The sequence below is a fragment of the Pezoporus occidentalis genome, unplaced genomic scaffold (genome assembly GCF_034315485.1).
Source record: "Pezoporus occidentalis ecotype Australia unplaced genomic scaffold, CSIRO_AGI_Poc_V1 ctg19, whole genome shotgun sequence".
Lineage (NCBI taxonomy): Eukaryota > Metazoa > Chordata > Aves > Psittaciformes > Psittacidae > Pezoporus > Pezoporus occidentalis.
This window is the reverse complement of record NW_026913748.1, coordinates 13183792-13196445: the sequence shown is the minus strand read 5'-3', so window position 1 is coordinate 13196445 and position 12654 is coordinate 13183792. Positions and strand designations below refer to the sequence as shown.

At 39.3% G+C, this 12654-nt stretch overlaps 1 protein-coding gene across 2 annotated transcripts; it reads left to right on the top strand.

The window, feature by feature from the left end:
- Nucleotides 1–200: 200 nt before the first annotated feature.
- CMAS (cytidine monophosphate N-acetylneuraminic acid synthetase) lies at nucleotides 201–12654 on the top strand. 2 transcript variants are annotated; one of them, XM_062616856.1, is made up of 8 exons: nucleotides 202–430; nucleotides 3217–3359; nucleotides 3577–3732; nucleotides 5643–5776; nucleotides 7045–7139; nucleotides 7919–8090; nucleotides 9909–10059; nucleotides 11375–12654. In XM_062616856.1, exons 1-8 carry the CDS (start codon nucleotides 258–260, stop codon nucleotides 11602–11604), a joined length of 1254 nt encoding a protein of 417 aa, XP_062472840.1. In that variant the 5' UTR covers nucleotides 202–257; the 3' UTR covers nucleotides 11605–12654. The 2 variants fall into 2 exon arrangements, with proteins under 2 accessions (XP_062472841.1, XP_062472840.1); XM_062616857.1 differs by lacking the exon at nucleotides 3577–3732 and having other exon boundaries at nucleotides 201–430.

Here is a 12654-nt window from a genome sequence, read left to right as displayed (position 1 = left end):
CTTAGATGAGGGCCTTAGTGACAGAGTTTATTGGTGGACTCAGCAGACCTTGGGGTCACAGTTGGACTCGATGACCTTAAAGGCCTTCTTTCAACCCAGCTGATCCTCCAACTCCCGGACACCCACCACAGCGCCTTTCCCCGCCCCGCGCTCCCAGCACGCACGCGCGGACATGCCGGGCCGGGTCGGGTCGTCCCTCCCCGGCGCAGGACTACACTTCCCAGCGTGCACGGCGGGCCGCGGGGCTGTGTTGGGCAATGGATCGCGACGCGGCGGCAGGACAGGGGCGGCCGAGCACCCACCTGGCCGCGCTGGTGCTGGCGCGCGGCGGCAGTAAGGGCATCCCGCTGAAGAACATCAAGCTGCTGGCGGGCGTGCCGCTCGTGGGCTGGGTGCTGCGTGCTGCCGCCGACGCCGGCGTTTTCCACAGGTGCGCATGTGCTCTCCCGCTTCTCGCCGTCCTGGGCTCGTCGGGGGGTGGGTAGGGGTTGCCGGCGGCGGATTCCGAGGGACTGCGGTGCTCCGAGGGGTGGGGGGAGCGGTCTCTGTCCGCAGCGGGCTCCTGGGGCAGCCTTCCCTTCCGTGCTGCCTTCTCTCTGACAGGCTCTGAAGCGCCTGTCGTGGGGCGGGTGGTCCCACACCAGGACGTCTTCAGGCTCGGTGAATGAGGGGGGGTGTAGTAGGAGTCCCTCACTGAAGGCAGAGGTGGGCGGATAAACGTGGCCTTGCGTTGGGGATCGGGCAGGGCAAGGCGAACAGTCTGCACCCTGACGGGAACTCTGCCATCCCTTCCTGGTTAGGGTGAGCTGCGAAGGAATGAAGGAATTAGTCGTGCAGTGCAGTAGTTTGAAATTTAAGTTCTTCTGATTCGTGGTTGGGAGCCACTGATTGAGGATGTTTGTCAGTAAGTGTTGAACGGGGCTTTGAGCAACCTGGTCTAGTGAAGCAGGGGGATTGGAACTAGGTGATCTTTAAGGTCCTTTTTCAACCCTAACCAGTCTATGATTTTATTATGGTTTTACTTCTTAAAGATGTCGGCATTGAATAAAACTGCCAGGCTGTAGGTAACATCATATGATTCACTGGATTACAGGCTGACTCCAGTGGCCCACTGTGGAAAGCCAGGCTCGTTAGGATTGCTTGAAGCCACATGCAGCTGAGGTTGAGTATCTCCAAGGATAGAGACTCTACAGCTATTCTGGGCACTGGTTCCATTGATGGACAACCCTTAATGAAACTGGTCGAATTGGCTCTTCTGTTCTTGCAGTATGTGTCTGTGTCCTATTACTGTGCTCATCCAGGAGAAGTTTCTCTTGTTTTCTCTCCACCTGCTCACCAGGCACTTGAAGATGGCAATAAAGTCACCCCCTCACCTTCTCTTCATAAGTCTGAATCAAGACAGGTCTTTCAGCATCTCCTGGTATGCATGTGCTCTGAGATTCCAGTCATCATGCTGGCTCTCTGCTCTGCTTGCTCTAGTTTTTCCTTTTTGTATCAAGGAGCCCACAGCTGTACACAGCCCATTAGAAGCAATCTTGTAAATGTCAAATGGAAGGAAATAACCATGTGTGCCCATGTGACACAGAACAGAAGCTTAGTTTGTGGCAAAGTGCAGGAAACTTTGGTAGTAATGATTAGAGCTAGATAGACAGTATTTTGATAGTACTAACAATATGGGCATTAGAGATTTCTTTTGTCTGCCGGAACAAAACTGGGAGTCTTCTACCCACATACTGATAAACTTAATTAAAACCAGTGTGTGGTTAGGATGCACTTGGTATGTAGTGTACCTAGGTGCAGGTTCCCAATGCAAACCTACTGCATTACATCAAAGGAGGAGGGACTTGATATAGTCAAGTAGCAGTGTAGCCTAGCAAGATTCAGAGCTGGAAGCCAGCATGAGCCTTCTGTGTCTCATAACTGCTGTACCATTATCTATTCTGGGAAACCTTTTTAACTGTATCTCAAAAGTTGAGTTGGTTTATTAAAGAAGCAGTCAAAACCATTTCTGACCTGGAATTTTTTAATAATTGATAATTATTTAATGTATGTGAATCTGTATTGCTTAATGATCTATGGTGGTTTGAGCGACCTTCTCATTTCCTATCTAGTACTTGAATTTGCCCAACAGGAAGCCACTTAGGGTTATGCAGCATAACTCATGAGGCATAACAAGTGCATTAGATGGGATATTAGGTTTTTCTAGTCACCTTTGAAACAGCTGTTGTTGATGGGATACATGTTACACAACGAAACTGTTAGTTGACTGGGGAGTCTGTGTTTAAGCTAACCAGCCTGAAGAAGTTTATGGAGAATACCTCTTCTGCATTTGTTCAGCTGGGTGTGACTTGACATTGCTGTCACTGTCAGACATATTTTTATTTTGATGATCCCATGATGTCTTTGCGTGAAGAATACTTAACAAAAGCACCATTTGCTATGTAGAATGCATTGAGAATGCCAGTGTTGCTGAGAGAAGGGCTATTTTTTGTATTTTTTTGTTTTTATATCTCACATGCTTTTTTGTCATAGTGATGGCAGTAATGGCCTCACAGTTCTCAGCCAGTGTTTATCATCACATAATATTCAGACTTGGCCCTTCCTTTTGTAAATGTTTATTAACCCTGAACAGTCGCAATCTTGTTTTACCAGTACTGAAGGTTTTCTGTGCCAAAACATATGTGGCTGTAACTTGAACAGCTCTTTCTCTGGGATTGTATTGAGCCTAATTAACACATTTTAAAACACTTGCAGATAAGTTCATCTTCTATCTGTGTGGCAGCTCTTGTCAGCCTTGTTTCTGAACTCTTAGATGATTTTTAATGCCTCATTCAACCCATTCACAATTTATTGATCTGTTAGCATGTCTAAAAACTTGTGGTGTGCTGATACTGGATTTTTCTGGTAACACTTCTGAATTTTATGTTGCTTAAGCTTCCTACATGGAAGCTAGATCAAGCACCCTACAGGATTAAACTGAAATGCAGCCCAATCTTGAGATTTTTACAGTCTGGTGAATGTGAATCTGTATGTTTTATCCTTATTGTTAAAAGTTGCTTTATAGTCTTACTAATGCAAATAAAAGAGCTAATTCCTTTCATTGCAAGGTGTAGTGCGTACATAAGCCAGAGTGTCATTCAGGTTAGATTATGGTGGGCAAGTCAACAGTGCTGGGGTTTATTCTTTATATTCATTTCTGTCACTGTCTACCAACAGTATATGGGTTTCTACGGACCATGATGAAATTGAGAAGGTTGCAAAGCAGTTTGGTGCTCAAGTTCATCGAAGAAGCCGTGAAGTTTCTCAAGACTCCTCAACTTCTCTAGAAGCTATCAGAGAGTTTCTTAATCATCATCATGGTAAATCAGTAGTCAAATATGCTGACCTTTTATGTTGTAGCCCCAGAGTGAAGACGCACTTATTGTTCAGAAACATAAGTAAAACTGCTTATTACTTAGAAAAATAAAGCCTTTAGTAAATAAAAGCTAAAGATTTTTTTTTTTCATGTGTGTCTGTCGTATCTACTCATACCAGTAAAGAATATTGTTTCATAAGCATTTCTTTCTTTTTCTTTAGAGGTTGATATTGTAGGAAATATTCAAGCAACATCTCCCTGTTTACATCCAAGTGATCTTATAAAAGTGGCGGATATGATCCAGAAGGAGGGGTTTGATTCCGTCTTCTCTGTTGTGAGGCGACATCAATTCAGATGGAGTGAAGTAAAAAAAGGAGGTAATATTTAGGTGTTTCTGGTTGCACTTAATTTTTTTTTTCAAATGTTTTATTTTTCATGCCAATAATATTTACATTTGGAAGTGGTATCCTTCCTAGTGTAGGAGGCGGGAGATGTGGAATGACTTAGAAATTCCTTCAAAGTAGTGCTGTTTTGATATTACTGATCGTTGCTCAGCCTTTCTGTAATTGTTTTGTAGAATTGCTAAGGTATTGAAAATTAAAATGTTATTAGCTTGCCTAGGCTCAAAATAGTTCCCAAAAACTTTACATGTAAACTTCTGCTTAGTGGGTACTCATGTGCATGTAGACGTGACACTGAGTTCCTGTCTTCACTAGGAAAGTGTTTGTTCTTACTCTGCAGTAGCTAACAAATGACAAATAATGTGAGGTAAAGTCTTAGGGAAGATGGGATGGCAACCTCTTAGCCTGGAGACTTAGGGTGTGTTTCAGCCTGCGAATTTGGCTGCTGACATATGTGAAATTGCAGACTGCCTTTGAGTCATGAGGACAGAGCTCATGTTAATTAGCTCATGCAGAAGGATGTGACTCTTTTTCCCAGTGAAAATATGCCTCTCAGCTACAGCTGCCTAGATGATGAAAGGCTGAACTCTACTTGCAAATAAAGATTGTACCTTGTAGCTATAGAAGTACCTTTTGTCCTTATACAAAGAACTATTCTGCACATTATCTGTATTAGTTTTGTTGCTGTGAGTGAAGTAGAAATGTTTGCTGCTTTTTCAAAAGTAGTTGATTCAGATACTGTCACGTTATTTTTTAAAAATGAGTGTGTTACTTGGACATTAGAATTATTCTGTTGTGGTATAAGTTGCTTCAGATGAAAATTTTTTTGAGCTTACAAAGCATCATACAGTTTAGTATTGTACTCTTTTTGTTTATTTATTTATTTATAGTCTTTGTCCAGATGGCTTTAAAATACTGATTATGTTAAAAGAATTTTGTATCTTTTCCTGTGTCTTTCTGTTGTTCCTTCTGCATGAAGGTTTAATATTGATGCATTCTGAAAGAGAAAAGTGTCTCTCTGGAAGTGTTTTACTTCATTGAGCACACAGCTCTAGTGTGTTTATGAAGTACGAGGTGTGTGTGTATATACTAAAGCCTCAGGATGTTTTAGGTATTTGAGAATGCCCTCTAACTTTTTTGTAGTTCCTAGATTATGAGACCTGGTGAATTTCGGCTGCTTTGTGTGTGTGTGTGAATTTGAGTGGCATAAGGACAGAAGTCTGGTTCCTGGTTCAGTTTCTGCTGCATGCACTACTGGCATTGATAACAATATGGGATCTTATGGGATCGTGTTTGTTCAAAGTCACTTGTTTATTCATTGTGGGTACTGATTAAACCAGTTATGAAAAGTTAACGTAATGTGTGTCCTTAAATAGGAAATATTTTTGGGAAGTGCCAAGATGTTTTCACAGGCAAAATTTCTTCTTGTATGCTCTTCAAGATTTCAGGTTAGGCCCCTCAGCTCTTGGAGTTCATTCAGGGCATTCCTGGTTTTAGGCATAGGTAGTTGAATTGGGGTTTTTGGCTCTTTAGAAGAGTGTCTTCCAATGGTCAGTTTTGGAGCTGATGACCTCTCAGGTTTTTTTTTGTGGTTGTTTTTTTGTTATTGTTTTGCTTTGTTGTTGTTTTTAAAAAAAGTTGGAATGAAAGATTTTTCTTTCCTTTCCTAGAACGCAAGGCAGTCCTCTGGTTTGTTATCAACAGCTCCAAGAAAGAGAGGCAACTCAATGATCCTTTATAAAGCTAAGCAATGAGAGGCCATATTGAAAGAAATTGGTGACTGCATTGTGTCCTTCATTTTTCAATAGAAAACTATTTAAAGAAAATTCGTTGATGCTGAACAGAGATGCTAGAAAATTTATTTTGTAATTTTTCTTTGTTAACAGAAAACAAAATGACAGAACCCCAGAACCTGAATCCAGCAAAACGATACCGAAGGCAAGATTGGCCTGGGGAACTGTATGAAAATGGTTCGTTCTATTTTGCCAGGAGACAGTTGATCGAGAAGGGCTACTTGCAGGTTAGTGCTTCTGGTTTTCATGCTCATTAGAATAATACACCTTTTACTGTTGTTGTAGAGGGTTCTAAATTCATTAATGTACTTCTGTTTCTGATGCAGTCAGTGTGAAGTAACAGCACTTTAACCTCAGGACCTACTTATTATTTGGAACTTAACAGGGCTAGATGCGTTCCAGTAATGGCATCCTCCACAGGAATCAGATTTATACAAACAATATTGAGCAGTATATAGCTATAAGCCTAAAACAATACATTACTGAGTTTTGCATCAGTTCACCAGGATGTAAGCACACATCTTGTAATTCATTTTAGTGTTACTAAGGGTGCGAAACTTCATGCAGTGTTATAGGCTTCTCATTTAACCTATAGACTTGTATTCTTGGCCAGTTTAGTCTTAGGCCATTTTATACTGTAACTTAAACAGTCTTTTTCCCTTTCCTGATGTTTAAATCCCAATGTAGTAATGCAGAACAAATGCATTTACTTCAGCTTTCACTTTATTTGTTTATTTGTCTACAAGTATAGTCTCTTCATTTTCTCATGCAAGACAAGTTCTCCATCTTACAGGTCATTTCCAGTATTTGTTAGCAGAACTGCAAAAAAAGCCCAGTGTAAATATTTCCATATTTCTGACAGGAATACCTTACTAGGTGTGTCAAGAATACCAGGTTCTTGCTTTACCCTTTTTCAGATACGTCACTAATGCAGAGATGCTAGCTTTAGGTCTGTAGTTTGTAAAGACCCATGTAGTACCAGCTAGTGCTGTGTGGACTTGCAAGCGTTGATCTGGGTAGTACAGTTGTGTTAAATTCTACATTTTGTGCAGATTGGGCCACTAACTCTCAGAGGATTGGGGCTTTTGGTTCTTTTCAATTACATTGGGATGTGGTGGATATTTTTCCAGTTGACATTGTTTGTGTAGACAGCAAACAAAATATAAGCCTACTCTTACTAGATAAGTGCTAAAGGCATTTCTGTTTTACTGTAGTAAAAGACCTGGTAAAATCGGTGTGACGTAATGACTACAATGCATAACAGCTTTCTTGCACGCTTTCTGTAGTAGTAAAATAAAAATAACCTGAAGTTCCTTCGCATGATTGGTTCTGTGTCACTGACAAAAACATAATTATTGATGGTTCACATATACAAGCTGTTGTGACCAATGTTTAACCAGATGCTTAGCTTTCATTACATGGTGCTAAATTGTATGAGTTTCTTAATCTTGTATTAAGCCAAGCAGAACATTTTAAAGGGTTCTGTTTTATTTAGGGTGGCAAAATGGCCTACTATGAAATGCGTGCAGAGCACAGTGTGGATATTGATATAGACATTGATTGGCCTATTGCAGAGCAGAGAGTATTGAGGTAAAACCACTTCTTATTCCTTTATTTCTTTGATATCTCTGATAGTTTCAGAGTGTGCTCATGTGAATTCATAATGTATGTAATATAGGTAATCAAAGATAATTGGACAACTTGCTTTCTATGCATTTTTTCTTATATCTGTTTAAATCATCTAAATTACCTTTGCTATATGTTTGGGTTTGTGTTGGGTTTGGATTTTGTTTGTTTGTTCGTTGGTTGTTTTTTTGAAAACTCAGCCTGGGGAAAATTGTAAGCCTCACTGTACTATAGCAGTGTATTAGCATCATCTCTGGCCTTTACAGCTGAGTTGTCCTAGGCTTCCATGGTCTGGAGCAAGTTTACTGATGCACGTGACTGAAGAGTATTTGCGTCTAAGGCATGAGCTGACTACATCTTATCAGCTGCCTTTTGTTTGCAGCTACTCTGCCCTTCTCTAAGGAGTTAATTGGTGGGAAAGGAGTATGTTTCTGTGCCTTTTTCATCCGTTGCTCCATTTTGGTTTTGCCCCACATAAATGCTACAGAACATCAGAGGTTATGCTAAGGAAATAAATCTCATCCTAATTTTTAAATAGACACCATAACTGAGCTGTCTTTGGATCATTCTGGTTTTTTCTTTGAAGAGGGAGAATATAGTTGGAGAGGGACGATGGTGAGAAAAGATATTAGAAAAACAATGAATTTCAAAGTTGATTATCTGAAGATCACATGTGTATTTTAAATATTTGGGGTTTGGAGTGTGCAGAAACTTCCCTCCTAAAAAACAACTTCTTTATCTAGCTTTGGATATTTTGGCAAAGAGCCATTAAAAGAGGTGAAGCTATTGGTTTGCAGTATTGATGGATGCCTGACAAATGGTCGCATTTATGTGACAGAAGATCGGAAGGAAATGGTCTGCTACGATTATAGAGACATTGTTGGTATCAACCTATTAAAGAAAAGAGGAATCCAGGTATGTGGTGTTCTGAAGTGTGAGGATTTATGCCTGATGTAAACTGAACACTGAAAGATTCTAAAACCCTGCAGCATGTAAGTTGAAGTTTCTTCAAAGTAGTCATGATCAAGCAGCATAGTACATTGGTTCAGGGTTGGGACAAATGTTGTTCTTGGATTCCATATTGGAAAATGTTTTGACAAAGTTTTCAATCTCATTCACAGTAGCTATAGCATCTTTTTGTCCTGGAAAAATGTGTGAAGAAGTCTTTATAGTGTTTTGCTAGCACTGATCTTGTTGTTCTGTATAGCCTAGACACTCATTAATTAGAAGTCAGCTTTACTAAGCAGGGATATGTTGTTACCTCTTACTATAGAGAGGAAGAAATACCTAGACAAATCAATTGGTTCATCCTAGATCACTGTGATTGTTGCAGAGAGGGGAAATCAAACCCCGAACACTTTCATCTTCATAGTTGTTTTAACCATAACTTACATGCTTTGAAATTGTAAGAATTCAGTGTGAATGAAAAACGGAATCAACCCAGATCGTAACATGCCAACTTTGACTATTTTTATAACTACTATTCAGTTCTACTGATCTAAATCTTTGCTTGGATTTATGTAGCCTCCTGGCTATTTTCTGTCTGTGCTGCTGCCTTTGATACAGCTGGAAGAATTTTTTGGGAGTAAGAACTAAGTAAAGATTTAAGTTACCTTCAAAGGGCCTTAACCCAGTTCTGTTGCAGGTAAAGATAGGCATGGATAAGACAGAAGTAGCTTTACCCCAAGTAGACTTCTCCAGATACGTTTTTGGAGTCTCCATTGTAGGATTCTTTCGGAACAGGTTAGAGGAGACGTTCATGACATACTTTGCAGCTGTTGCTGTGTTGGGGCAGTAAAATGGAGTAGATAGTTCTTCAAAACTCCCTCAGCTTTATTTTCTATGAGGCAAAAGGGGAAGGAAGCTTGTAATCATTGTTTTGTTGCATCTAGGAGCCATTTCCATACTTGCTGTGACTTGGAGTCTTTCCTTAAAAACCTCCTGGCTTTTGTGCCACACTTTATGTATTTCTGGTATATGTTGCTGATCGACTGCTTTGTGTACCACTTCTGTTCATTCTGTACTTAAAAAAGTCCAAGTATTTCTTAGTATTTAAAAGCAATAGGGAATTTAAGCTTGTCCACAGCTTAAACAGAAAACTTGGAGGGGTTGTGTCTGAATTTTTTTAAAATCTTGCTGCAGAAATCTTCTGGGTTTAACTTACCTTGTATATCATTTCCAAAACGTCAAATTTGGAACAAACTGCGGGAGATTTATCTGCTGTGCTACGTCAGTTTGTTTGGTGTTCTGTTGATGTTCTGAAGTCCTACAGTAAATAAAATGTTATTAGGTAAAGGAGTCATAGGAAATACTTTGTAATATTCTACTTCTGCAAGTATTACAGAAATCTTCCTTGGTAATTCTCATATTCCACACTGTAGCTTAACTAGATACTATTGCACTAAATAGTCACCATGCTACTCTACTGTGATACCCAGTATTTTATTCAGTACATGTTGCATTTAAAAAGACATGCAAATTTATATTTTTGAACCTCAGGGAAGCCTGCAGAATGGTGTTTCACTTTCCCAAAGTAACTTCAGGACTCTAGTGTTGGTTTTGAATGCTAATCACATCTGCTATGAGTTTTGATTGAAGAAACCAGTTATTCAGTGCTTTTCTGATGTCTGAGAGAGCTTTTATGAGAAAAACATCTGTTTTCTTAATAAATAATCTTACATGTTTTATTTCTTTGTATACGGAGTTTATTCTAACTTGACTTTATTTTAATAGGTTCGACTCATCTCTGACAGAAATTGTTCAAAAACACTGTCAGCCATGCAGCTGGGGTGTATAGCAAAAGTTAGTGCAACAAATAAATTAGAAGTCCTAGAGGAATGGCAAAAAGACATGGGTTTAAGCTGGAAAGAAGTCTCTTACTTAGGTCAGTTCCTTTTTTTTGATAGTAAAATTTTATATGGTATACACAAAAACTTCACAGTGCTGCTCAGCTTCAAAACACTTTGATCTTTGTTAATATGCTGAACTTAATGTGATTGACATGTAAATTATAGCACCCAATCACCACAGGCAGTTACGTAATTTTAGGCTTTTTAGGGTACAATCTGATTATTAAAGACATTGATGAATCAGTGTCTAATTTGGTAAGGAGGTATTGGCTGTTTTTATAGAATCATAGAATAGTTAGGGTTGGAAAGGACCTTAAGATCATCTAGTTCCAACCCCCCTGCCATGGGCAGGGACACCTCATGCCAAACCATGTCACCCAAGGCTCTGTCCAACCTGGTCTTGAACACTGCCAGGGATGGAGCATTCACAGCTTCCCTGGGCAACCCATTCCAGTGCCTCGCCACCCTAACAGGAAAAAACTTCTTCCTTATATCCAATCTAAACTTCCACTGTTTAAGTTTTAACCCGTTATCCCTTTTCCTGTCACTACAGTCTGTAATGAATAGTCGCTCTCCAGCATCCCTATAGGGCCCCTTCAGATACTGGAAGGCTGCTATGAGGTCTCCACGCAGCCTTCTCTTCTCCAGGCTGAACAGCCCCAACTTTCTCAGTCTGTCTTCATAGGGGAGGTGCTCCAGTCCCCTGATCATCCTCGTGGCCCTCCTCTGGACTTGGTCCAACAGTTCCATGTCCTTTTTATGTTGAGGACACCAGAACTGCACACACTGCTCCTGCAGTACATGGGGGCAGAGTAGAGGGGCAGGATCACTTAAATGAGATTTATAATGAGATACAGGAAAGAGATATATTTATTTTATAATGAGATTTAGGAAAGTTTTTGATATTACACAAGCATGCAGCTACTGCCCATAATTTTGAGCTGTAGTTCATTTCAGATGGAAGTTGTATAGATTATATTCTGAAATTGAAACCAATGAACAGAATTAAAATTGAAAGCCGTATGATTCTGTACAAAACTATATTTCAGTAACAGCTTAAGTGTATAGTTTGCAAATACTTATTCAGCTGCTCAGATAATTTTACTGCTCTTAAAAGTACCATTCTCTTACCTGAAGATTGTGTGAAGTATGATCAGCATTTACATCTGTCAGTAAGATTTTCCAAGAACTCACATGTGCAAACTGCTGTTGAGCTGCTCAGATAAAAATTGTGTCATGAATACAAATTTTAATTTTTTTTTTTTTTTAATATGTACACAATAAGATAGTGAGTCCGCTCAGCTTTTTCCCTCTGTGATATTTTGCCTTGTCTGTCATCTTTCTCTGTAGGAAATGAAGAGTCTGATGTAGAATGCCTGAAGAAAGCTGGCATGAGTGGTGTGCCTGCTGATGCTTGTGTAGTCGCTCAGAAAGCTGCTGGTTATATTTGTAAAAGCAATGGTGGCTGTGGAGCTGTCCGGGAGTTTGCAGAACACATATTCCTGTTGTTAGAAAAGGTGAACTCATCAAGGAAGCAAATGGAAGAAATGAGTTCAGCAGGAGAGAAAATGGGGAAATGAGAACAGCAGGAGAGGAAATAAGGAATGAATGAAAAAGGACTAACACAGTTGGTCAGTCCTGCCTTTCTTCTCTTCCTCTCTCATTAAGTCTGTATCCCAAAGGATGGTTTATCTTCAAGTTTTACATTGCCATGAGTTACAGAGATGTTTCCCTCTAATTTAAGGTCTCACTTCAACTAAGTGCTGATATGGGTGATTGTATGCTGATAATAATTATCATATTCAGGATTATTTTAAAAGCCATTAAAGAAATGCTACAAAAAGTAGTGTTCTGTAAATCTAATCTTAATCTTTACACCTGTCCTACAGGAATGATGTGTCTTTAGATCATAATCCAGACATTTTTCAGGGATGAATGATTTTACATGACTTGAAGATCTGTAATTCAGACTTTAAAAAAAAAAAAAAATCTGATCGTTTTTCTCATTTGGATTACATTTCCTTTATCAAATGTCAGCATGGTATTGTAGTTGTGTGCTATCTTTTTTGCAGGATTCATCTCCATAAGGAAGAATTTTAACACGCTGGAGAGATGAGGAGAAAAATAAATATCAAACTTCTTCCTGTATTTTTAAAAGAAAGCTCAGTTACTGTAAACCCAGTTAATATTATTTAAGAAAAGCACTTAAGTGTGTGTTAAATTTCAAGCTCATAAATAATTAAATGGCATTTGGAATTGTGCCTCTTTGAGTCTGTTTATATTGGGGTTTATGCAAGTGCTTAAATTAACATACGTGAATGCTTTGTCAAATTTGGGGTTAAATTTCACACTAACATTGAGATTGTTCCGTTGTAGAAACTCGGTTTCTATCTGTGAAGGCCTTTATTACAAGCACTGAGTTAAAAACACTCTTAACGTTTAACGTGTATTGTATGGAAAACTAAATGCTGTTTAAAAACAAAAGACAAAAACCAGAAAACAACCAAAACATAGTTGTTGATTGTGGTTTTATAAAAACTGTATATATACAGACTTTTTAGCATGTTAATTTAAAGCTGGTGTATATGTATGCTTGTATTTATGGAAAATACGATTTTTACTGTGTCTTG